The sequence below is a fragment of the Eschrichtius robustus genome, chromosome 11 (assembly GCF_028021215.1).
Source record: "Eschrichtius robustus isolate mEscRob2 chromosome 11, mEscRob2.pri, whole genome shotgun sequence".
Lineage (NCBI taxonomy): Eukaryota > Metazoa > Chordata > Mammalia > Artiodactyla > Eschrichtiidae > Eschrichtius > Eschrichtius robustus.
The window spans coordinates 68,272,091-68,299,109 of record NC_090834.1 but is presented as its reverse complement, the minus strand read 5'-3'; the positions used below and the strand labels follow the sequence as shown (position 1 = coordinate 68,299,109).

The following is a 27,019-nucleotide window of genomic DNA, read 5'->3' as shown; positions in this document are numbered from 1 at the left end:
TAGTATAGTATTTGGCACACAACAGATGCTTAATACACAGCAATTATCCACTACGGACGTTCTGAAAAGCCATGATCTCGCCAACATGTGCTCATAATAATAATAGTTGCCATTTACTAGGGCTTACCATTTTGGACCCTGTGCTGGTTACTTTCTATATATTCCCTTTTATGCTTCTTAATCTAGCTAGGTGAGCGTAATGGGCCCCCTTCATGATAAAGAAACGAGATGATCTTTGTGTAGCTATAACCAGTGGGAGGTTGAAGGCCTAATAAGTAGTGGCTTGGAATCCAACCCTTGACCAAACCGGGGCTCGCAGTGCCTTTGCCACCCGCTGGGCTCTCGATCAGGGGATGGGGCCAGGAGAGCCGGCACCCGCCAGGCCGCACCCACTGCGGCCCCACGCAGCCTTAGCCTCGAGGAGCCTGCCAGGCGAGGCCTCTTCCGCCGCCACTAGGGCACGGCCCCCTCCTTGGCCTCCGCCGCCACACTTCCCTATCGGATGGCCTCCGGGGTCGGGGCCTCGCAGGTCCTCAGGAGAAGCTGAGCCAGCTAGCCGAAGCCCTGGGGAGGAAGGTTGGGCACCGTCTCTAAGCAACGCGCTGGGGCGGGGGGAGGGGGCACGCCCTGTACGTCACTGAGGTGCGACCAGGCGGCGGTTAGAGCCGCCGCCGCTGCCGCCGCCGCCGCCTGCGGGTCTGGGAGGCTGGCTGAGGCGGCGCCGCTGCTGCCGGAAGCGCGATGCCTTGAACCTGGGGTGAGCTCCGTAGCGCTGGTCTGTCGCCGCTTCCCCTGCCCGCTGCTCCACAGCCCTCGGACAGGGAGGAGAAACGCCGGCCAGGCCTCGACTGCCGCGCCGGGCTTCCGTGGGGAGACAAGCCCCGACCCGCCGCCGCCGTTTCTAGGCCTCGGCTTAGGGTGTGGAGCTGGCTTGGGAGGCCCTTCCGTGGTCGCACTGTCTCTAAGCCAGTGGTTTCCAGTGACAGAGCGTGGAAGTGGCTTGTCCCGTTTTGCGGGGGGGAGTGGTTCTGGGGGATCAGGAGACAGCTTTTCCTCCTCGAGCGCGGATCCGCTTTTGAATGTTGCCGCCGGCGCAGTCAGTCGGCCAGCGGACGTAGCTGTTGGTTCCGAGTGCAGGTGCGCTTGAGGCGGGGCGGTGGCGGAAGGGTGGTGGGTGTGTTGAGTTAACGCGCGAGTGAGGCTAGAAACCTGTGCGCGCCCGCCGCCCGGGACACCCCAGTTAGAAACCCTTGCCTGGGTGATGGCTCAGAAATGGCCAAGTCCGTCTACTTAACCCGTCCTCCCGTTCTAAATTAGCTTAGGCTGCTCCCCTTGCCAAAGGCCTGGCCTTGTCGAACCAGCCACCGTGAGACCCGGCAGAGACCAGAAGTTTTCTGGCTACTAATTGTAGTATTCATTCTTGGAAAGGAAACTTTCTGTGTCGCTTTTGAAATGATTTTTTTGTTATTTTTATCGTGTTACAGAATGTGAGTTTACTATTATTGTTCAAATTTATCCCCAGCCCCTTTAAAATTGCAGTGTACGTCCGTGTTCTGACCCTGTCCTATTTCACCGTGCCAGGTGATGCAGTTCTCATCTCTGGCGTATTTCTAAAGCGGCCGTGACACTTCCTATGGCTTACAACTCTTAGATCTTATGCATGAAGTGATTCTTTTCCACCTCCCCCCACCCCGCGCGCCCATTCTTCCTGCTATAATATGAGCTCCATCCGTTCTGAATTTCATCTGGAACGTGAGGTGCCCCGGACCAACGATCCTAAATTAGTCGCCTCTATATTGGAAAGCCCTCTAAGAAGTGATGCTTTCTGAATTCAGAACTCAAAAATAGTATGAATATTTCTCCTTTCCTCTGATGCTGCCTGGCTGCAGTTTCTAAATATTTCCCTCCAGGATATGGTTGTGTGTTTCCAAAATGTGTTCTTTGTCATTTGATAAAAGTGAGTTTTATATTTGGTGTGTGTTGTCTGATCCTTCTTAGTTCACATTTAAGCACTTGGCACACTTCCTTTCCCTTTCTCTTCCCCAAAAGGCAGAGAATGTCCAGAGAGAATTCTTACAAATCTAGTTAGTGCATTTTTCCAGATATGAAATGTATTTAGTAAACACCCTGGTGATATCAGAAACCCATGTTTTCAGTCTCCAAGTACTATCCTTTTGTAGTTTTTCTTTGCATAAAATTTTTGTCTGATTAAGGTCTTTGAGCCCAGAACAGGCATTCTAGACTCTATAAGTGGCTCTGACTAGTCTGATAGTTTCAATATGGTCTGTAATAACTGCTGTTACTTTCTTGTCTTGCAGGACAGCTGATAATCTGTTTACAGATCTAGAGTTTGAGTAAACAATGAGTAATAAAATAGGGACCTAGTTTTTAGTACTTAGTTTTTTTACTGATGCTAAAACGGACTTAACAGTGAAAATAGTTGATGATTATTTCAACTATAAATATCTCTTCTGTAAGTAAAGAAGTTGATACAAAATTTCATGGAGGTCTCAGAGAGGTTTTCTAAATACTACAGTATTTGTGAGCTAGTCATCTTGTATTTCCAGGCTTTTCATCTTTGCTTTAATCCTTTTATGAATGGATATGGTTTAAATTTTCCTGAAGGTTTTTTTTTTTCCAGTTACCCATGATGTGATTTTTATAGCTTTACAAAGCATATTTGAACTACAGCAATTCATTTTGTTAGAAAAAGCAGTGATCAAGTGTATGTTACCACCCACTAGGGAATGTGGCATTTTTGGAATCCTTGATATTCTTATGAGTTTCAAAATAACAATTATTCTTTATTTAGAAAATCCTTCAAATGTTTTTTTGAAAGCACATTGTTATCCTGCTTGAAAGGACTAAATTATAGGGGCACAATAGTATGAGAGCTGCCAGTTCTTTGAGAAGTCTTGACCAGAGATTTATCTTTTGCTGAATTCTATGCCAGTGGTTTGCAAATTAAGTTCCTGTTCAATACTGCTGTTTCATAATCTAGAGGGAAGTATTTTGCTCATACCAAATAATGAAAATTTCTCAATTTACATAAACATTAATGATACATTTTTACAATTTTATATTTTTTCTTCCATGTATTTTTTTTTAACTTCAGCTTCTCTGCAACTAGTAGATGACTGAACAAGTTAACAAAACTCAAAAGAATACTAAGTTAATAATAAAAAACCAGAAACTGTCAGTAATATTTACTGTATCCATTCATAAACATTTATTGTGTGCTTATGTATCTGCCAGAAGAGAGAACACAGCTACTACCCTCAAGAAGCTCACAGAGGGGGATGGTCAAGTGACCTAACTGATGATATGTGCTATGATAGAAGAATGTGCCGAGTCACCAAAGAGGAACATTGAAAAACCTGTGGCGGGTGACTAGAGGGTGGCCTCAGCAGATTGTTTCATGAACATGCATGCACCCTTGATTGTGGTTTTATTGCATCTAGATCACAGAGTCATATTTTTATGCCCATGATGGATGTTGACATTTATCATTTTATGGTATTCAAAATGAACTGTAAATCCCGGGCTCTCTCCACTGAACCAGGTTGAGAACCACTTTTCCATGCTCTTTCAGTAGTCTCTAGATAGTGTTCCCTTTTAATCTAAGGAGTTAATAATTAGGTTTCCCAGATACCTGATACCAAGTGGAATTACAAGATAACAAGTTAATATGCTGCCTCAAATTATAGATTTTATTCAAAGTTAGGACACCAGTTCAAAACAATGCAGAAACAAAAGGGACCATTTTCTTTTTTTCTGGGGGGACTACTTTTCATTGAGGTATAATTGATGTACAATATTATATAAGTTTCAGGTGTACAACATAGTGAATTATAATTTTTAAAGGTTATACTCCATTTATAGTTACTATAAAATATTGGCTATATTCCCTTTGTTGTACAATATATCCTCGTAGCTTACCTATTTTATACACAATAGTTTGTATATCTTAATCCCCTATCCCTATCTTTCCCCTCCCCTTTTCCCCCTCCCCACTGGTAACCACCAGTTTGTTCTCTGTTATATCTGTGAGTCTGTTTCTTTTTTGTTATATTCACTAGTTTATTTTTTTAGATTCCATATATTAGTGATGCATATGGTGTTTGTTTTTCTCTGTCTGACTTACTTCATTACTTCAATTTGAGGTGTACAGCAAAGTGAATCAGTTATACATATACATATATCCACTCTTTTTTAGATTATTTTCCCATATAGGCCATTACAGTGTACTGAGTAGTGTTCCCTGTGCTATACAGTAGGTCAATATTAGTTAACTATTTTATATATAGTAGTGTGTATATGTCAATCCCAATCTCCCAATTTATCCCTCTCCCGCTTTCCCCCTTGGTAACCATAAGTTTGTTTCCTACATCTGTGACTCTATTTCTATTTTGTAAATAAGTTCATTTGTACCATTTTTTTAGATTTCACATATAAGCAATATCATATGATATTTGTCTTTCTCTGACTTAATTCAGTCAGTATGACAAACTCTAGGTCCATCCATGTTGCTGCAAATGGCATTATATTTCGTTCTTTTTTATGGCTGAGCAATATTCCATTGTATATATATGTACCACATTTTCTTTATCCATTCATCCATTGATGGAGATTTAGGTTGCTTCCATGTCCTGGCTATTGTAAATAGCACTGCAATGGATATTGGGGTGCATGTATGTTTTCAGATTATGGTTTTCTCTGCATATATGCCCAGGAGTGGGATTGTTGGATCATATGGTAGCTCTATTTTTAGTTTTTTAAGGAACCTTCATTTTGTTCTCCACAGTGGCTATACCAATTTACATTCCCGCCAAGAGTGTAGGAGGGTTCCCTTTTCTCCACACCCTCTCCTGCATTTATTGTTGTAGATTTTTTGATCATGGCCATTCTGACCGGTGTGAGGTGGAGGTTTGATTTGCATTTCTCTAATAATTAGTGACGTTGAGCATCTTTTCTTGTGCTTGTTTGGCCATCTGTATGTCTTCTTTGGAGAAATGTCTGTTTAGGTCTGCACATTTTTTGATTGGGTTGTTTGTTTTTTTGAAATAGAGCTGCATGAACTGTTTGTATATTTTGGAGATTAATCCCTTGACAGTTGCTTCCTTTGCAAATATTTTATCCCATTCTGTGGGTTGTCTTTTTGTGTTTATGGTTTCCTTTGCTGTGCAAAACCTTTTAAGTTTAATTAGGTCCCATTTGTTTATTTTTGTTTTTCTTTTCATTACTCTAGGAGGTGGATCAAAAAAGATCTTGCTGCAATTTACATCAAAGAGTGTTTTGCCTGTGTTTTCCTCTAAGAGTTTTATAGTGTCTGACCTTACATTTAGGTCTTTAATCCATTTTGAGTTTATTTTTGTGCATGGTGTTAGAGAATGTTCTAATTTCATTCTTTTACATGTAGCTGTCCAGTTTTCCCAGCACCATTTATTGAAGAGACTGTCTTTTCTCCATTATGTATTCTTGTCTCCTTTGTCATAGATTAATTGACCATAGGTGCATGGGTTTATCTCTGGGTTTTCTATCCTGTTCCATTGATCTATATTTCTGTTTTTGCACCAATACCATACTGTGTTGATTACTGTAGCTTTGTAGTTTAGTCTGAAGTCAGGGAGCCTGATTCGTCCAACTCCGTTTTTCTTTCTCAAGATTGTTTTCACTATTCGGGGTCTTTGTGTTTCCGTACAAATTTAAAAATTGTTTTGTTCTAGTTTTGTGAAAAATGCCATTGATAATTTGATAGGAATTGCATTGACTCTATAGATTGCCTTTGGTAGTATAGTCATTTTGACAATATTGATTCTTCCAATCCAAGAACATGGTATATCTTTCCATCTGTGTCATCTTCAGTTTCTTTCATCAGCATTTTATAGTTTTCAGAGTACAGGTCTTTTGCCTCCTTAGGTAGGTTTATTTCTATGTATTTTATTCTTTTTGATGCAGTGGTAAATGGAATTGTTCCCTTAATTTCTCTTTCTGATCTTTTGTTGTTAGTGTATAGGAATGCAAGAGATTTCTGTGTATTGATTTTTTATCCTGAAACTTTACCAAATTCATTGATGAGCTCTAGTAGTTTTCTAGTAGCATCTGTAGGATTTTCTATGTATAGTATCTTGTCATCTTCAGTGACAGTTTTACTTCTTCTTTTCCAGTTTGGATTCCTTTTATTTCTTTTTCTTCTCTGATTGCCATGGCTAGGACTTCCAAAACTACGTTGAGTGAAAGTGGTGACAGTGGACATCCTTGTCTTGTTCCTGATCTTAGAGGGAATGCTTTAAGCCTTTCACCATTGAGAAAGATGTTAGCTGTGGGTTTGTCATATATGGCCTTTATTATGTTGAGGTAAGTTCCCTCTATGCCCACTTGTTGGAGAGTTTTTATCATAAATGGGTGTTGAATTTTGTCAAAAGTTTTTTCTGCATCTATTGAGATGATCATATGGGTTTTATTCTTCAGTTTGTTAGTGTGGTGTATCACACTGACTGATTTGTGGATATTGAAGAATCCTTGCATCCCTGGGATAAATCCCACTTGATCATGGTGTATTATCCTTTTAATGTATTGTTGGATTCGAATTGCTAGTATTTTGTTGAGGATTTTTGTGTCCATGTTCATCAATGATATTGGCCTGTAATTTTCTTTTTTTGTGGCATCCTTGTCTGATTTTGGTATCAGGATGATTGTGGCCTCATAGAATGAGCTTGGGAGTGTTCCTTCCTCTGCAATTTTTAGGAGGAGTTTCAGAAGGATAGGTGTTAACTCTTCTCTAATGTTTAATAGAATTTGCCTGTGAAGCCATCTGGTCCTGGACTTTTCTTTGTTGGAAGTTTTTAAATTACTGTTTCATTTTCAGTACTTGTGATTGGTTTGTTCATATTTTCTGTTTCTTTCTGGTTCAGTCTTAGAAGTTTGTACCTTTCTAAGAATTTGTCCATTTCTTCTAGGTTGTCCATTTTATTGGCATGTAGTTGTTTGTAATAGTCTCTTATGATCCTTTGTATTTCTGTTGTGTCATTTGTAACTTCTATTTCATTTCTAATTTTATTGTTTTGAACCCTCTCCCTTTTTTTCTTGATGAGTCTGGCTAAAGGTTTATCAATTTTGTTTATCCTTTCAAAGAAGCAGCTTTTAGGCTCATTGATTTTTTTCTATTTTCTTCATCTATTTCATATATTTCTGCTCTGATTTTTATGATTTCTTTCCGTCTACTAACTTTGGGTTTTGTTTGTTCTTCTTTCTCTGGTTGCTTTAGGTGTAAGGTTAGGTTGTTTATTTGAGATTTTTCTTGTTTCCTGAGGTAAGATTATATTGCTATAAACGTCCCTCTTAGAACTGCTTTTGCTGTGTCCCATGGGTTTTGGATCTTTGTCTTTCATTGCAGTTGTCTCTAGGTATTTTTTTGATTTCCTCTTCGATTTCTTCAGTGATCCATTGGTTGTTTAGGAACATATTGTTTAGCCTCCATATATTTGTGTTTTTTACAGTTTTTTCCTGTAATTGACTTCTAGTCTCATAACGTTGTGGTCAGAAAAGATGCTTGATATGATTTCAATTTTCTTAAATTTGCTGAGGCTTGATGTGTGGCCCAAGAGGTGATCTATCCTGGAGAATGTTTCATGGGCACTTGAGAAGAAACTGTATTCTGCTGCTTTCAGATGGAATGTTCTATAAATATAAATTAAGTCCATCTGATATAATACGTCATTTAAGGCCTGTGTTTCCTTATTGATTTTCTGTCTGGATCACCTCTCCATCGATGAAAGTGGGTTGTTAAAGTCCCCCACTATTATTGTGTTACTGTCAGTTTCTCCTTTTATGGTTCTTAGCATTTGCCTTATATAGTGAGGTGCTCCTGTGCTGGGTGCATATATATTTACGATTGTTATATCTTCTTCTTGGATTGATCCCTTGATCATTATGTAATGTCTTTCTTTGTCTCTTGTAACAGTCTTTATTTTGAAGTCTATTTTGTCTGATATGAGTATTGCTACTCCAGCTTTCTTTTGATTTCCATTTGCATAGGATACCTTTTTCCATCCCCTCACTTTCAGTCTGTATGTGTCCCTAGATCTGAAGTGGGTCTCTTGTAGACAGCATACATACGGGTCTTGGTTTTGTATCCATGCAGCTAGTCTATGTCTTTTGGTTGGAGTATTTAATCCATTTACATTTAAGGTAATTATTGATATGTATGTTCTTAATGCCATTTTGTTAATTGTTTTGGATTTGTTTTTGTAGGTCTTTTTTCTTCCTTCTCTTTTGTTCTCTTGTCTTGTGATTTGGTAACTATCTTTAGTGTTGTGTCTGGATAGCTTTCTCTTTTTTGTGTATGTATCTACTGTAGATTATTGGTTTGCAGTTCCCATGAGGTTTTGATATAGCAGTCTATATATATATGATTGTTTAAGTTTCTGGTCTCTTAATTTCTAATGCATTTCCAATATCCTGCATTTGTACTCTCCTCACTGTTGCTGGCTTTGATATCATATTTGTGTGTGGATGATTTCCTACCTTTACTTTATATTTGCCTTTACCAGTGAGCTTTCCCATTTGTAATTTTCTTGTTTCTAGTTGTGGCCTTTTCTTTTCTGCCTAGAGAAGTTCCTTTAGGATTGTTGTAAAGCTGGTTTGGTGGTGCTGAATTCTTTTAGGTTTTGCTTGTCTGTAAAGCTTTTGATTTATCTGTCAAATCTGAATGAGGCGCTTGCTGGGTAGAGTATTCTTGGTTGTAGGTTTTTTCTTTTCATCATTTTAAATATATCATGCCACTCCCTTCTGGCCTCAGAGTTTCTGCTGAAACTCTGAGTTTCTGGGATTCCCTTGTATGTTATTTGTTGCTTTTCCCTTGTTGCTTTTAATATTTCTTCTTTGTCTTTAATTTTTGTCAGTTTGATTAATATAAGTCTTGGTGTGTTCCTCCTTGAGTTTATCTTATATGGGACTTTCTGCACTTCCTGGACTTGAGTGAGTGTTTCCCTTCTCATGTTAGGGAAGTTTCCGGCTATAATCTCTTCAAATATTTTCTCAGGCCCTTTCTGTCTCTCTTCTTCTTCTGGGACCCCTATAATGCAAATGTTGGTGCGTTTAATGTCGTCCCAGAGGTCTCTGAGACTGTCCTCATTTCTTTTCATTGTTTTTTCTTTATTCTGTTCTGCAGCAGTGATCTCCACCACTCTGTCTTCCAGCTTACTTATTTGTTCTTCTGCCTCATTTATTCTGCTGTTGATTCCTTCTAGTGTATTTTTCACTTCAGTTATTGTATTGTTCATCTTTGTTTGTTTGTTCTTTAAATCTTTGTTAAACATTTCTTGTATCTTCTCGATCAGTGCCTCCATTCTTTTTCTCAGATCTTGGATCATCTTTACTATCATTACTCTAAATTATTTTTCAGGTAGATTGCCTATCTCCACTTCACTTAGTTATTCTTTTGGGTTTTCATCTTGTTCCTTCATCTGGAGCATATTTCTCTGTCGTCTCATTTTATGAAACTTTCTGTGTGGATGGACTCCTTTCCACAGGCTGCAGGATCATAGCTCCTCTTGCTTCTGGTGTCTGGCCCCTGGTGTGTGAGGTTGGTCCTGAGACTTGTTCAGGCTTCCTGGTGGGAGGGACTGGTGCCTGCCCACTGGTGGGTGGAGCTGGGTTTTGTCCCTCTGGTGGGCAGGGCCGTGTCAAGGGGTGTGTTTAGGGGTGGCTGTGAGCTCAGTACAGCTTTAGGCAGCCTGTCTGCTGATGGGTGGCGCTGTGTTCCTGTCTTGCTGGTTGTTTAGCCTGAGGCGTCCAGCACTGGAGCCTGTAGGCTGTTGTGTAGGGCCAGGTCTTTGTGCCAAAATGGGGGCCTCCAGGAGAGCTCATGATGATCAGTATTCCCTGGGGCCTCTGCCACCAGTGACCTTGCCCCCACAGTGAGCCACAGACAACCCCTGCCTCCATAGGAGACCCTCCAAACCCACAGGTAGGTCTAGCCCAGGCTCCTGTGAAGTCACTTCTTTGTGCTGGGTCCCAGTACACATGAAATCTTGTGTATGCCCTCAAGAGTGGAGTCTCTGTTTCCCTCAGTCCTGTGGAGCTCCTGCACTCAAGGCCCACTGGCTTTCTAAGCCAAATGCTCGGGGGGCTCCAATTCCAGCTCAGGCTGGGGAGCCTGACATGGGGCCCAGAACTCTCACTCTTGTGGGAGAATCTCTGTAATACAATTATTTTCCAGTTTGTGGGTCACCCATCCTACTGGTACGGATTTGATTATATTGCAAAAGCGCCCCTCCTACCATCTAGTTGTGGCTTTTCTTTGTCTTTGGATGTAAAATATCTTTTTTTGTAGGTTCCAGTCTTTCTTGTCCATGGTTGTTCAGCAGTTAGTTGTGATTTTGGTGTTTTCATGTGAGGAGGTGAGCTCTAGTCCTTTTACTCTGCCGTCTTGTCGGGAATCGAGAGGTTGCTTTTGGTTTGGATGCTTGCTCCCTCTTTCCTCAGCGTGTGTTGGCTGTTATTCCTTTGATATGAGTGTGTAGGTGCAGCAGGCCATGCGCACACCTGATACAGCAGGGACAGTAACTGGCTCCTCCTCCCGTGGATCCCAGTGGCAACCACAGCCCACATACTCCCTGGACAGCAGGGGCAGTGCTTGACACCTGCTCGCTGCCTGTGCACACTCCCCAGATGGTGGGGGCAGCGATTGCTGCCTGCTCACAGGTTTTCCAACAGTAGCGGTGGCCCACGCCCCCCTGGAACAGTGGGGGCAACACTTGGCGCCCATTCACAGGTCTTGCAGCGGCGGCCCTCGCACTCCCAGGACAGCAGGGGCAGCAACTGGATCCTGCTTGCAGGTCTCTTAGTGGTGGCGGCTACCTGTGCCCACCTCTGGAGCCCATAATGACAGTGGTGGTGGCCTGTGCCTGTCTCTGGAGCCCACAGTGGCAGTGGCAGCTCACACCTGCCCCCAGAGCTTGTGTAGGTGGTGTCCTGTTGCCTGAGACCATGCGTGCAGGGAAAGAAGCTCCTATAGCAGTCCCACCCCTCTCCTTGCGCGCCCCCCAGCAGTGGCGCCTTGCCTCTCTGGTTGGCCCAGGCTTCTTCTGAGCACACCCTCAGTTGCCACACTCTAGCCTCTTCAGGCTGTCTCCACACAGCCAACCCTGGTCCTCTCCCTGGGTCTGACCTCCGAAACCTGAGCTTCAGCACCCAGCCTCCGCCCACACCGGTGGACAAGCATCTCAGCCTGGGGAGTACAAGGTGATGGTACCAACGTCTGTGCAGGTCACTCTCCATTTTGCCTTCTGCAATCCGGTTTCTGCACTCTGTTCAAGGCTTCAAGGCTCCCCTTCCATCCAGGCTGATCTCCCCGCCAGTGAGGGGACTTCCCAGGGTACGGGAACCTTACCTCCTTCACAGCTCCCTCCCTAGGGTGTAGGTCCCATCCCAATTCTTTTCTCTTTCTCTTTTCTTTTTTTCTTTTTCTTTTGTCCTTCCTGGTTACATGGAGGTTTTCTTGCCCTTTAGGAAGTCTGAGGTCTTCTGCCAGTGTTCGGTAGATGTTTTGTGCAAATCGTTCCACTTGTAGATGTGTTTTTGACGTATTTGTAGGAAGAGGTGAGCTCCATGTCTTACTCATCCGCCATCTTGATTCCTCTCCCTCATTGTAGTTTTGATTTGCGTTTCTCTAATAATTAGTGATGTTGAGCATTTTTTCATGTGCCTATTGGCCATTTGTATGTCTTCTTTGGAGAAGTGTCTATTTAGGTCTTCTGACCATTTTTTTATTGGGTTTTTTTTTTTTTTTTATTATTGAGTTGTATGAGTTGTTTGTATATTTTGGAAATTAAGCCCTTGTCAGTTGCATCGTTTGCAAATATTTTCTCCCAGTCCGTAGGTTGTCTTTTTGTTTTGTTTATGGTTTCCTTTGCCTTGCAAAAGCTTATAATTTTGATTAGGTCCCATTTGTTTATTTTTGCCTTTATTTATATTGCCTTGGGAGACTGACCTAAGAAAACATTACTACAGTTTCTGTCAGAGAATGTTTTGCCTATGGTCTCTTCTAGGAGTTTTATGTTGTCATATCTTATATTTAAGTCTTTAAGCCATCTTGAGTTTTTTGTTTTCTTTTTAAATTTTATTTATTTATTTATTTATTTATTTATTTATTTATGGCTGTGTTGGGTCTTTGTTTCTGTGCGAGGGCTTTCTCTAGTTGCGGCAAGTGGGGGCCACTCTTCATCGCGGTGCGCGGGCCTCTCACTATCGTGGCCTCTCTTGTTGCGGAGCACAGGCTCCAGACACACAGGCTCAGCAATTGTGGCTCACGGGCCTAGTCGCTCTGCGGATGTGGGATCTTCCCAGACCAGGGCTCGAACCTGTGTCCCCTGCATTGGCAGGCAGATTCTCAACCACTGTGCCACCAGGGAAGCCCCCTTGAGTTTATTTTTGTATATGGTGTGAAGGAGTGTTCTAACTTCATTGATTTACATGTGGCTGTCCTGCTTTCCCACCACCACTTGCTGAAGAGACTGTCTTTTCTCCATTGTATGTTCTTGCCTCTTTTTTCAAAGGTTAATTTACTGTAGGTGTGTGGATTTATTTCTAGGCTCTCTATTCTGTTCCATTGATCCATATGTCTGTTTTTGTAACAATACCACACTGTTTTGATTACTGTAGCTTTGTAGTATTGCCTGAGTCTGGGAGGGTTATGCCTCCATCTTTGTTCTTTCTCCTCAGAATTGCTTTGGCAATTCTGGGTCTTTTATGGTTCCATATAAATTTTAGGATTATTTGTTCTAGTTTTGTGAAAAATGTCATGGGTAATTTGATAGGGATTGCATTAAATCTGTAGATTGCTTTGGGTAGTATGGTCATTTTAACAATATTAATTCTTCCAATCCAAGAGCATAGAATATTTTAACATTTCTTTAAATCATCTTCAGTTTCCTTTATCAATGCTTTATAGTTCTCAGCATATAAGTTTTTCACCTCCTTGGTCGGGTTTATTCCTAAGTATTTTTTCAGGGTGGGGGGGTGTGCAATTTTAAAAGGGATTTTTTTTTTACTTTCCCTTTCTGGTATTTCATTTTTAGTGTAAAGAAATGCAACAGATTTCTGTATGTTAATCTTGTATCCTGATACCTTGCTGAATTTATTTACCAGTACTAGTAGTTTTTGTGTGGAGTCGTTAGGGTTTTCTATATATATTATCATGTCATCTGCATATAATTACAATTTTACTCTTAAAAGGGACCATTTTGTAACTCAATAAACAAACACCTAAATCTCTTTAATATCTGTTTGGTGGGCATATTGATTAAGTTATCATTAATATTTTACATGAAATCTTAAAACCATATATTTCAAAAGTTTAATTTTTTCTTTGTTAAGAATTGTAGGTATAATTTAAAGTTTTCAGTCTGGTTGATTAGAATATTTTATTGCATTTTTATTAAATCAGTACAGGAATGCTAGAGGGAATTTAAGTTTCACTTTGGGAGTGAAATATTAGGTTAGAGGTCACCTTCTCCACTTCTCATTCAAGCAAAAATTTTCTCTAAAACACTAATTAGATGAACTTCTTATTTTTGCTTAAACACCTCCACCTTTCCAATGAATGCAAGCTCACATGCTTTGCAAGACAGCCCTTAACCCTTCTGGATAATTATGGATGATAGGAAATTCTTATATTGACCTGAAATCAGCCTAATTTATACTGACCATTCTGGTCTCTGTAATTATATAAAGTAAATATTACTTCCTCTTCCACATGAAAGCTCTTCAGGTGTTTGAACAAACCTATCATCATGCTCCATGTTGTTACGGAACTATGATTATCTAGAATAAATTGCTTTGCTTCCTCTTCTAGATCCATAACATCTTGTGTGCTTTCCCAAATATATTCAAATGATTAGTGCCCTTTAAAAGTGTCACTGCTTAGAGCTGATTAGAGAACTTTGGTGTGTTGGAACCATTATAGAGCACAGTGGAACTAGGCTCTTGCTCTGGACATCTGCTTCTAGCAAGAGTTTAGGATTATTTTAGCATCTTTCTTATCGCTATTTACGGTTTACTTATTTTGACTGGAACCCTCAGACCTTTTGTATTTTATTTGCTTTTAAACATAACTTACCTATGTGCTTTATGTGCCTTTCAAAACATATTCAGGATTTAACTTTTAGTCATATTTGACATAATTTATTCGATTTCAGAAAATAAGTATCCATTTTCAGTCTTGATTCTGGTATTCTGTGGACATTATTTGTTCATTCCAGTTTCAGTCATCCACAGATTGGGCAGGCATGCAGTCTTGTCTTTGTGTCATAAACAAAAATGGTAAACATCCCATCTCTTGGTGCTAATCTCCCTCTCCTTCTGCCTAGGCTTTAGTCACTCTGGCTTTTTTTTTTTTTAACCTCAAAGTCACCATACTCCTTCCTATGTTAGGCACTTTCTATAACCTCTGCCTGGAATGTCCTCCCCTTGCCATGCCTCTATCCCTCTCTTCACTGGCTAACTCTGACTGGTAGCAAATCAAATGTTTGCCCAAGGACGTCTTCCCTGTCACAAGACTAGGTCAAGTCCCCCTTTTATAGGCTTTCAGTACCCTATACTTGTTTGGCTTAGCGCTTATTATTTTGAAATTATGTATTTATTGGTGTGATTGTTGTCTCTTCCCCACTGAATCAGATGCTCCATGGTGGCAAGAACCCTGTTTCTTACACTCACTATTGTATCCCCAGAACACAGCACAGTGCCGGGCATATGGTGCTTGTTGAATTTAATTTTTTAAAAGGCCATGTAACAGTGGCTCCCTAACACCAGTGTACAGCCTTTGGCTCCTGATGATGTTTTCACACATCTGGATTAGAACAAGAAAAATAAGGACCATAGTGTTACTGTATGTAGTATACGTCAGTGTGAAATTACTGCCTTCTTGGGAAGGACTTTTATTCTAGTATTATATCCTTCTGTTTCCTAGGTTATAAGTTATTCTTTAAATTCTTGTTACGCTTTAGGGATTTTTTCATTTATTTTTGGAAACTATCCTTACTTAGAATAGAAATAAATGTGCAACACCATGGTGCTTTGAGACTTTACTAGACTATGAAATCCAGAAATTACTAGTGTTGAGTACTCTAGAGACCTCCTCTAAGCTAAAAGCTTTGTTTTTCTTTGAATACGATTGCTATGAATCCACTTGGCTATATTTAAAGTACATAATTTTGCCTTCAGAGATGGTTTTTTAGTGGCCTGGATCTTCCTCAACAACTTCCTTTCATTTATCTCTGTAATACATATTTATCATTGCCAAGTAGGCTCAGATTCAAAACAGTAATTGTTGAGTTTTTCTCTTTAGAACAGTTGTACTTTTCCTATATTTAATATGACTAAAAGAATAAACCTCAAATATAACACATTAAATTTGAATACAAAGCAAAATTTGCATATTTATGGTTACTGAGAAATCTTATTGTAAATGATTTTATATTTTAAAGTTATATATTTTATATTTTAGAGTTATAACTTTTAATTTTTTTGATTAAATGATAAAGCAGGTTTCCTGACAAAATTTTGACTATAAATTGTTACTATTTCACCTGCTTTATATGATATGAGTGTTAATTCAGGTGAGGTAAAATGATAGTCTTTGACGTGTAAATAAAATGGAATTTCTTGGAGGGGGGGATCAGATTCTTTTTAATTTTTTCTTTTTTAACTTTGGGTTTATTTATTTATTTATTTATTTATTTATTTATGGCTGTGTTGGGTCTTCGTTTCTGTGCGAGGGCTTTCTCTAGTTGCGGCAAGTGGGGGCCACTCTTCATCGCGGTGCGCAGGCCTCTCATTATCGCGGCCTCTCTTGTTGCGGAGCACAGGCTGCAGACTCGCAGGCTCAGTAATTGTGGCTCACGGGCCTAGTTGCTCCGCGGCATGTGGGATCTTCCCAGACCAGGGCTCGAACCCGTGTCCCCTGCATTAGCAGGCAGATTCTCAACCACTGCGCCACCAGGGAAGCACCGATTCTTTTTAATTTTAATGCTCTTCTCTTTTTCTAACTTTATTTTTTTTTTAAAAACTCTAATATTAGCTTTGTGGCTTTGTTAATTTAACCTCTCTGTGCTTGTTTCCTTAACTATCTTGTTTCTTAATCTGTGAAATGGTTATCATGAGGATTTAAATGACTAAATTCATGAATACATATAAAGTACTTAGAAGATTGTGTTACACAGTAGAAGTGGTGAACGAATATTAGTTGATTTTACTATTATTAGTAGTGGTATTCGTATTGAAATGGGATTTCCTTATTCAGCTGTAGAATATATCAGGATAGATAAATACTAAAAATTTATCTTGTTTTCTATTTTAACCATATCTCAGTGCTTAATATTTTGATAAATCATTATTTACCAAAGGAGAAAAAACTGCCTAGAATAAACACATCCAACTCTTCTCTAGCCACAATACATAGAATTATATCCTTCAAGACTTTAGAGTGATTATTAAATAAATGTTTTGTGATTAAATTTTAAGTCAATTCAGTAACTTATTGATCTACATTGATAGTAGATTATTAAAGTAGTGATCCAGCCTTTTAACTAAAATATCACCTTCATATTTAGAAAACGAGTTACATAAATTCTAAATTAAAAATACCTAGAGGAGGGACTTCCCTGGTGGCGCAGTGGTTAAGAATCCGCCTGCCAGTGCAGGGGACATGGGTTCAAGCCCTCGCCCGGGAAGATCCCACATGCCCTGGAGCACCTAAGCCCATGTGCCACAGCTCTTGAACCTGCGCTCTAGAGCCCATGAGCCACAACTACTGAGCCTGTGTGCCACAACTACTGAAGCCCGTGTGCCTAGAGCCTGTGCTCCACAACAAGAGAAGCCACCGCAATGAGAAATCCATGCACTGCAATGAAGAGTAGCCCCCGCTCGCCACAACTAGAGAAAGCCCGCATGCAGCAACAAAGACCCAATGCAGCCAAAAATAAATAAATAATTAATTAATTAATTAAAAAATAAATACCTAGAGGAGTTAAAAAGCAAAAGCACTTTTTTTTTCTAAGCAGAAAATGTAACATAGTTGAATTAGCTAAAAAGTCTGTTTAATTTACATGTATTTTACAATTAAAATTAAGTTGTACATTTATAAATAAAGTAATTCTGCGATAAGTTTTTTAGCTGATCTATTATATCATGATTATACATCACAGTATATCATAGCGTTAAAGAATATAAGCACTAGAATCTAAAAAACATGAGTTCAAATTTCACTTCAACCATTTACCAACTGTTTTTTTTTCATATAAATATATGATTTATTTTTGGCCATGTTGGGTCTTCATTGCTGTGCATGGGCTTTCCTTCTAGTTGCGGCGAGCGGGGGCTACTCTTTGTTGCGGTGCACAGGCTTCTCACTGAGGTGGCTTCTCTTGTTGCGGAGCACGGGCTCTAGGTGCACGGACTTCAGTAGTTGTGGCACGCAGGTCTCAGTAGTTGTGGCTTGCAGGCTCTAGAGCACAGGCTCAGTAGTTGTGGCACACAGGCTTAGTTGCTCCACAGCACATGGGATCTTCCCAGACCAGGGCTCCCTGCATTGGCAAGTGGATTCTTAACCACTGCGCCACCAGGGAAGTGCTACCAACTGTTTAACTTTTTTTTTTGGGCTGCGTTGGGTCTTCGTTGCTGCGCGTGGGCTTTCTCTAGTTGTGGCGAGCAGAGGTTACTCTTCGTTGCGATGCGCGGGCTTCTCATCGCAGTGGCTTCTCTTGTTGCACAGTATGGGCTCTAGGCGTGCAGACTTCAGTAGTTGCAGCACACGGGCCCCTAGAGTGCGCAAGCTTCAGTAGTTGCGGTGCATGGGCCCAGTAGTTCTGGCGTGCAGGCTCAGTAGTTGTGGCGCACAGGCTTAGTTGCTCCTTGGCATGTGGGATCTTCCTGGACCAGGGATCGAACCCATGTCCCCTGCATTGGCAGGCGGATTCTTAACCACTGCACCACCAGGGAAGTCCCCAGCTGTTTAACTTTAGATAAGTCACTCAACTCTATTTCCTTATCTGTCAACTAGGAATATAATAATGCCTACCTCTTAGGGTTATTGGAAGAAATAAATGAGATAATATATGAAAGCCCTTAGTTTGGAGCCTGACATGGTAAGCAGTCAGGAAATGTTCTTAGGAAAATTATATGAGGTAAACAAACTTCCTATTAAATACAGTCACTTAAATGCCTCTGTGTGTGTGTGTGTGTGTGTGTGTGTGTGTGTGTGTGTGTGTGTGTGTGTAATGGTTTTTAACTTGGCAAAATTATAGGAATTCACCCTCCCAATAAGATAAATGAATCCTGTATTCTCACTTACCTGTATGATCTTTAAAAAATCGAACTGTAAATCTTCACTTTCAAATATAGTTTTTTAAATAAATTCCACCTTAGGCTCACATAAGTCTGTTGAGATCTCACTTAAAAGTATTCCTGTTTTTCTTTATTTTCTTGAAGGGATGAGTATGTTGCCATTTTTATATTACATGTAAAAGTAACTTCTATGTATATTTGACAGAAACGATGTGAAGCAACACTCTTTTTGGATTTCATAAGACATCATTTCATCATGGGACAGCAAATTTCGGATCAGACGCAGCTGGTTCTTAACAAGTTACCAGAAAAAGTAGCAAAACATGTCACATTGGTTCGAGAAAGTGGCTCCTTAACTTATGAAGAATTTCTTGGAAGAGTAGCAGAACTTAATGATGTGTAAGACTTGCTCTTTTTCATTTTATTTTCTCCCCCTGACATATGCCACAGTATTGTGACTGTCTGAGAGATAAGCACACGTATTGGTTGGTAAGAGAATGTTTTCAGCAGCAGTTAGCAAATATTTATTGAGTACTATAAGACTTTCTATGTAGCTATCTAAAAATATGTCATAGGACTAAAAGAATAGAAGGAACTTAAAACTGAATTTTGAGCACAGGCATATAAATTGACCCTTGTTTGAAAGCACTAAAGGAGGTGCATAACAGAAGAGAATATACCAGTTAGTCATCTAGAGAAAGGCGCCTAGGATAGTCAAAGGGCACTTCAGGTTTCTGAATATGAACCAGTTCATCTAGTTAATAAATAAATCTTCTGTGTTTGTTCATTGAACCATTATTTTGCCAGAGAAATATATATATGGTAATAATTCATTTGTCATCACTGAAGAATAAGATATTTTGTATATAAATATTTTCTAATTAGCTATCATGTTTACATCTTTACTTAACTCTTGAATAGATTTCTAAGATGGGGTATAAACTTCTCTGCCTACTTAGCACATCCAATGGAACAGCCTTCTCTTTGTGAATTATTCTTTATTAAATCAATTTTTATACTGATCTGTATAGAAGCTATTAAAATATACCGAGCTTTTTGTACCTGAATGACCCCAGATTGTTATACTTTTAAAATATTCCATTTTTGTTTGTGTGTTCTCCCTTAGTGACAGGAGAGCAGATGTCACTTCTTTCTATTAAGTCTTCCTCTAGCGGCACCCATATCCGACTCTCTTTGTATATATATCTTCTGTCTCCCTGGGAGTATAGTTATAACTTACTGGCATTGCCTTTTAAATGAGATCTTAAAGGTTCTTTCTTTAGTCTATTCAACTTAGCTAACGTTCACTGAACACATAGTATGTGCAAGGCACTCTGCTGACAGTCAGACATTTTAACTGAGGCCTAAAGTGATTACCCAAGTATCGATGGCAGATCCAGCTTTCGCCAAGTCTGAAGATCTTTCCACTATCCCATATTACCTCTCCTTAAACCCCCAAAAGGCCAAACAAAATCACCAAGCAGTTTGGAACCACTTAGTATATATAAATTTATATTATAGTCACTATTAATAGTTTAGGGTAAAATACATGAATGTACTCCTTAAGCTTTGCGATAACTACATTGGATAAGAGACATATTATACTTGGCCATTTAGAACACATTAGATAAAGAGAAGGAAATGCAGTCTTTTTATGGACATGGCTGGAGTGTCCTGTTATTAGCCAGTCATGAAGAATAAAGCGTTCTTAACTCTTAAAAGTTATTTTAGAAGATCATTTCTTTTAAGAACACTGGATTTCACTCATTAAAAACAGACCAAAAAAAAAAAAAAAAAAAAAGCCCTGTATGGATATATGGATGGATCCTGTGTAGATATATATATAAATGCATAGAAAATGAACTGGAAGGATATACACTGGGTCTCTGGGGAGCTGATGGAAAAGGGGAGCAGAGAAGGGAGATTTTACATTTTACTGTGTATATTTGTGTATTGTCTGATCTTTTATAATAAAAATGTAGTCATGGGTTTTTAAAACTCTAGCATTTTACTTTGTTCTTTTTTTTTTTTTTTTAAAGATCATCCAAATGGTAGCATTTGAGGCATTACTTCTGAGACCATATTCTTAAGGAATAAAATTGGATTGAGAATTTAATAGTATCATAAGAGTGGAATTTTTATGTTTATTGTGTCAATTTTTTTGAAGAGTAATCAATGACATTTGCCATCCCTTTAGAGTCTTAGAACTTATATACAAAAAACCCTAGTCTATTATATGAAATTTTGATTTTTGGCCTAAAGATACTGGATAAAATGTGTCCTATGAAAACATCCTCAAGCTAAGCTTACTGTGTAATATAGAGGTGATGGTAAAAGAGTATCTCCCTTTTATTTATTAGCACAGAATGTTTCTGACTGGATTTGCTTCTTAAAACCAATTCCCCTGGGTCAGAGTTGGGCATTTCACAAGTTCAGTGCTGTCTGAGAACTATAAAGTTAAACCTACGCAAAAGACACATGGCTTGATAGCTAGAAAAAAGAACTGGGAACTGGCAGTACTACTTTCACTGGCAGACTGTTACCTAGGGCTAGTTACTTAATTTTCAATGGCCTCAATTTATTTAGCTGTAAGTTTCGTAGTTCTGAGTGTGATATCCCCACTGGTGCTCAGAGAGAAATGTGAGTAATGATAAAAGGGAGCTGCAATACTTATGTCTTTGAACTGATTTAAATTGGCATTGATGCACGATATTGAGTTATCCTAAAAAGTGTTATATTTTTATGTTAGTATCCTGTTGCTTTCTGAATCAGAATTACTCTGCTAGGGGAGGACAGTAAAGTTACATAAGCGTCTCAAAATCATTTGCTTCATCCAGTTTCAAATTATCTGTAAAAATTGTCTTCAAAGAGGTATATAAGTGTTGTTGCTTAAGGAAGGACTCAACCAAGATCAAGATTTTTTCACACTTTATATACATCTGAGGTACTAGTCAAAATATGGATAAATGAAACCAGCTAAATTTTTTCTTTAAGTACCTGATTCCTTGCACATGTTTTTCCTAGCTGTCTTTGTTAGAAATTTAAAGATCATTGAGATATAGATATGAAAAAAATAGATTTATAAATATCATTCCACTATGCTTTCCACCTTGAAAATTAAATTGTATGTTTATAGTCAAAGCATTCTCTATCACTATATTTTAAAAATCTAATTATTACAATCACCATTATTGTTATTTGTCTTTGTGTGTTTTCTTCACATTTCCTCCTCTGTCTTAAACTTTCTTGAATCTGGTTTCGTAGCTCCATTATTTTACATGACTTTTCATAAAATTAACGAATGTGTTTACCTCTTTTCAGAACTGCTAAAGTGGCTTCTGGCCAGGAAAAACATCTTCTCTTTGAGGTACAACCTGGGTCTGATTCCTCTGCCTTTTGGAAAGTGGTTGTACGAGTAGTCTGTACCAAGGTGAGAGTGATAGAGATTTCCAACTCTGAGCTTAAACTATTTTGGTGGTTAGAACCACATTTAATAGTATAATATAATATAGTGGAAATAAATGTTTATAATTTGGTTGTGATTAACATTTATTTGTAAAACCATATAAAACAGTTTTGATACTATTTTTGCCTTCCAGGTTAACTGTTTGAATTTCGTTGGTTGTATAATTGCCATAGAGCAGAGGTTTATTTTTTAATTTAATTTATTTATTTTTGGCTGTGTTGGGTCTTCGTTGCTGCGTGCGGGCTTTCTCTAGTTGTGGCGAGCAGGGGCCACTCTTTGTTGCAGTGCAAGGGCTTCTAACTGCAGTGGCCTCTCCTGTTGTGGAGCACCGGCTCTAGGCACTCGGGCTTCAGCAGTTGCAGCATGCGGGCTCAGTAGTTGTGGCACACAGGCTCAGTTGCTTCGCGGCATGTGGGATCTTCCTGGACCAGGTATTGAACCCGTGTCCCCTGCATTGGCAGGCGTATTCTTAACCATTGCGCCACCAGGGAAGTCCCAGCAGAGGTTTTTATAATCAAGGAAAGTGGTAGTAAACGCTCATCCTTATCTTGTACCTCTCTTTTTGGATTTTAACTGACTGTGGAATCCTAAAGTAACACCCTACTTAGCTCTAAGATGACTTCTTAAAAATTAAGTGTCTCTTAGTTCATCTTTAAATTTTAGATGATAGAGTATATCAGCTGTGCTAAAAAATATGATGGCAGCTGTCATAGAGTATTAGGAAGCCTCATCCACTAATGGGTGGATTAGAATATGTGGTTCTTAACCTTTTTGAGGCCATAGAACTTTTGGTGAAATTGAAGGCATGAATTTTATTAAGCTTCCTCCTATCCCAACCCCTGCTCTAAAACACAATAAAATCATCCATATGCATATAAACAATAAGTTGGGCATTCATGAATGCCTTTATTTCAACTCCTGATCAATCCATGAAGAACTCCTGGGTAAGGAGATATTTTTCTTTTGTATCATGGACCCTGGATGTTACCCAAATAATATGCCACATTTCCCCAGTGGGTTGATTGCCACTACTATGCTATAAGTGGAGTAGGATTGATTGTGTTTAGTTGATCGAATTTGAAGATCTAATTATTTAAGTAATAAAAGAACTTTAAAAAGGATTCGAGGAACAAAGACAGAGAGATCTTAATTCCAGACTTAGCTAAGTGCCTGAAGTTGAATGGCGCCTGTTAAAGTTTACAGTTGATTTAGAGAAAATATATAGTATAGTTTAATACCACTCAGCTGGCTCTAGCAACATTGAACATTTGCTTATTGATTTTTTTTAAGTCCAGATGTTAAAAAGCACTTAATAGCTGCCAGAGAACCATCATTCAAAAACTTTTTGCATTATTCATCACAGAGGTAGTTAATGTGATACTAGTGTGGTGTGGGTAGCAGTGTAACTTTATATAGTGTATAATATGTCACAAATCATAGTAACAGAATACACACTTGTATTCAGCTTGATCCAAGATCACATTTTGTTATTTATACTTAGATTACTGGGCTCAAAAACTGTATACCAGGGCTTCCCTGGTGGCGCAGTGCTTAAGAACCCACCTGCCAGTGCAGGGGACATGGGTTTGAGCCCTGGTCTGGGAAGATCCCACATGCCACGGAGCAACTAAGCCTGTGCACCACAACTACTGAGCCTGTGCTCTACAGCCCGTACACCACAACTGCTGAAGCCCGCACACCTAGAGCCTGTGCTCCACAACAAGAGAAGCCACAACAAAGAGAAGCGCACGCACCACAATGAAGAGTAGCCCCTGCTCACCGCAACTAGAGAAAGCCCGCATGCAGCAACGAAGACCCAACACAGCCAAAAATAAAAAACAAACAAATAAATAAATTTATTTTTTTTTAAAAACTGTATACCAAACACATATTTTTCCATTTTCTGTTTGTTTTGGGGTTTATATTGTATTCATATTAAGTTCATTAGCAGTTTTTTACAGTGTTATAAATATGCATACTCCCGAAAGAACTTTGGGAATCTGCAACTTTTGAATTTGCAAAGGAATAAGGTAAAGAAGAAATGAAGAACTGTGCTTAAAACATGCAAAACCATTCAAATAGACTAAGTAAATCCCATACAGTACTCCCATCATCTTCGAGTTTACACTGCACATAATCTTTCAGGACTATTTGAAAGTCAACTTCAGAGGACACATGGGTGAATTTATAAGAACTCTAGTGACAAAGGTCATTTCTGAAAACTGTGCATTCTTTCTCCTTTTCTTGCTCTCTCTTCCACAGTAACCATCCAGCTGATCTTTTCAGTTTTACCTCTACCAAGTTTCACTTGAGTTTATTTGTAACACAAAGTTCACACTCTCAAGGAGACTGTAACTAATGCTCAGGGCCCTCTTTCTTCTCATCCAGATTACTTTAGATTCTGTGATTGATCTCCACGCCTTCAGACTCTTCTCCTATTTCCAATTTATTTATTTATTATTATTTTTTTAATAGATCTTTATTGGAGTATAATTGCTTCACAACACTGTGTTAGTTGCTGTTGCACAACAAAGCGAATCAGCCATATGCATACACATGTCTCCATATCGCCTTCCTCTTGAGCCTCCCTCCCATCCTCCCTATCCCACCCCCGTAGGTCATTGCAAAGCACCGAGCCGATCTCCCTGTGCTATGCTGCTGCTTCTCACCAGCCAACTGTTTTACATTCAGTAGTGTATATATGTTGATGCTACTCTCACTTCACCCCAGCTTCGCCCTCCCACCCCATTTCCTCAAGTCCATTTTCTGTGTCTACCTCTTTATTCCTGCCCTGCAACTAGGTTCCTCAGTACCTTTTTTTTTTTTAGATTCCATATATATTCGTTAGCATATGGTATTTGTTTTTCTCTTTCTGACTTATTTCATTCTGTATGACAGACTCTAGGTCCATCCACCTCACTACAAATAACTCAATTTCATTTCCTTTTATTGCTGAGTAATATTCCATTGTATATATATGCCACATCTTCTTTATCCATTCATCTATCAATGGACATTTAGGTTGATTCCATGTCCTGGCTATTGTAAATAGAGCTGCAATGAACATTATGGTACATGTCTCTTTTTGAATTATGGTTTCCTCAGGGTACATGCTCAGTAGTGCTATTGCTGGGTCATATGGTAGTTCTATTTTTAGCTTTTTAAGGAACCTCCATACCATTTTCCATAGTGGTTGTATCAATTTACATTCCCACCAACAGTGCAGGAAGGTTCCCTTTTCACCACACCCTTTCCAGCATTTATTGTTTCTAGATTTTTTGATAATGGCCATTCTGACCGGCGTGAGGTGATACCTCATTGTAGTTTTGATTTGCATTTCTCTAATAATTAGTGATGTTGAGCATCTTTTCATGTGCCTCTTGGCTATCTGTATGTCTACCTTGGTGAAATGTCTATTTAGGTCTTCCACCCATTTTTTAACTGGATTGTTCGTTTTTTTGATATTGAGCTCCATGAGCTATTTGTATATTTTGGAGATTAATCCTTTGTCTGTTGTTTCATTGGCAAATATTTTCTCCCATTCTGAGGGTTGTCTTTTTGTCTTGTTTATGGTTTCCTTTGCTGTGCAAAAGCTTTAAGGTTAATTAAGTCCCATTTGTTTATTTTTGTTTTTATTTCCATTACTCTAGGAGGTGGGTCAAAAAAGACCTTGCTGTGGCTTATGTCAAAGAGTGTTTTTCCTATGTTTTCCTCTAAGAGGTTTATAGTGTCTGGTCTTACATTTAAGGCTTTAATCCATTTGGAGTTTATTTTTGTGTATGGTGTTAGGGAGTGTTCTAATTTCATTCTTTTACATGTAGCTGTCCAGTTTTCCCAGCACCACTTATTGAAGAGGCTGTCTTTTCTCCACTGTATGTTCTTGCTTCCTTGTTGTAAATTAGGTGCCCATATGTGTGTGGGTTTATCTCTGGGCATTCTATCTTGTACCATTGATCTATATTTCTGTTTTTGTGCCACTACCGTACTGTCTTGGTTACCGTAGCTTTGTGGTATAGTTTGAAATCGGGAAGCCTGATTCCTCCAACTCCGTTTTTCTTTCTCAAGATTGCTTTGGCTATTTGGGGTCTTTTGTGTTTCCATACGAATTGTAAAATTTTTTGTTCTAATTCTGTGAAGAATGCCATTGGTAGTTTGTTAGGGATTGCATTGAATCTGTAGATTGCTTTGGGTAGTATAGCCATTTTCACAATATTGATTCTTCCAATCCAAAACATGGTGTATTCCTCCATCTGTTTATGTTATCTTTGATGTCTTTCATCAGTGTTTTATAGTTTTCTGAGTACAAGTCTTTCACCTCCTTAGGCAGGTTTATTCCTAGGTATTTTATTTTTGTTGCAATGGTAAATGGGAGTGTCTCCTTAATTTCTCTTTCTGATTTTTCATTGTCAGTGTATAAGAATGCCAGAGATTTCTGTGCATTAATTTTGTATCCTGCAACCTTACCAAATTCATTGATTAATTCTAGTAGTTTTCTGGTGGCATCTTTAGGATTTTCTATGTATAGTATCATGTCATCTGCAAACAGTGACAGTTTTACTTCTTCTTTTCCAATTTGTATTCTTTTTATTTCTTTCTCTTCTCTGATTGCTGTGGCTAGGACTTCCAAAATTATGTTGAATAGTAGCAGTGAGAGTGGGCAACCTTGTCTTGTTCCTGATCTTCGAGGAAATGGTCTCAGTTTTTCACTATTGGGAACGATGTTGGCTGTGGGTTTGTCATATATGGCCTTTATTATGTTGAGGTAAGTTCCCTCTATGCTCATTTTCTGGAGAGTTTTTATCGTAAATGGGTGTTGAATTTTGTTGAAAGCTTTTCCTGCATCTATTGAGATTATCATATGGTTTTTGTTACTTAATTTGTTAATGTGGTGTATCACATTGATTGATTTGCATATATTGAAGAATCCTTGCATCCCTGGGATAAATACCACTTTATCATGGCGTAGGATCCTTTTAATGTGTTGTTGGATTCTGTTTCCTAGTATTTTGTTGAGGATTTTTGCATCTATGTTCATCAGTGATATTGGTCTGTAGTTTTCTTTTTTTGTGACATCTTTGTCTAGTTTTGGTATTAGGGTGATTGTGGCCTCATAGAATGAGTTTGGGAGTGTTCCTCCCTCTGCTGTATTTTGGAAGAGTTTGAAAAGGATAGGTGTTAGCTCTTCTCTAAGTGTCTGATAGAATTCAC

At 39.0% G+C, this 27,019-nt stretch overlaps 1 protein-coding gene across 3 annotated transcripts in view; it reads left to right on the top strand.

Moving 5' to 3' along the window:
- The first annotated feature begins 501 nt into the window (after window positions 1-501).
- RNF141 (ring finger protein 141) overlaps window positions 502-27,019 on the top strand; it is a 48,289-nt gene continuing 21,771 nt past the window's right edge. Inside the window, exons 1-3 of one of the 3 annotated variants that reach the window (XM_068556643.1) lie at window positions 502-576; window positions 18,551-18,744; window positions 21,667-21,775. In XM_068556643.1, the coding sequence (XP_068412744.1) occupies window positions 18,602-18,744; window positions 21,667-21,775 (252 nt within the window). In that variant the 5' untranslated portion in view covers window positions 502-576; window positions 18,551-18,601. Of the gene's footprint in view, window positions 577-652; window positions 758-778; window positions 1,138-18,550; window positions 18,745-21,666; window positions 21,776-27,019 lie in introns of those variants that run through there. The other 2 variants (XM_068556641.1, XM_068556642.1) reach the window with 2 other exon arrangements.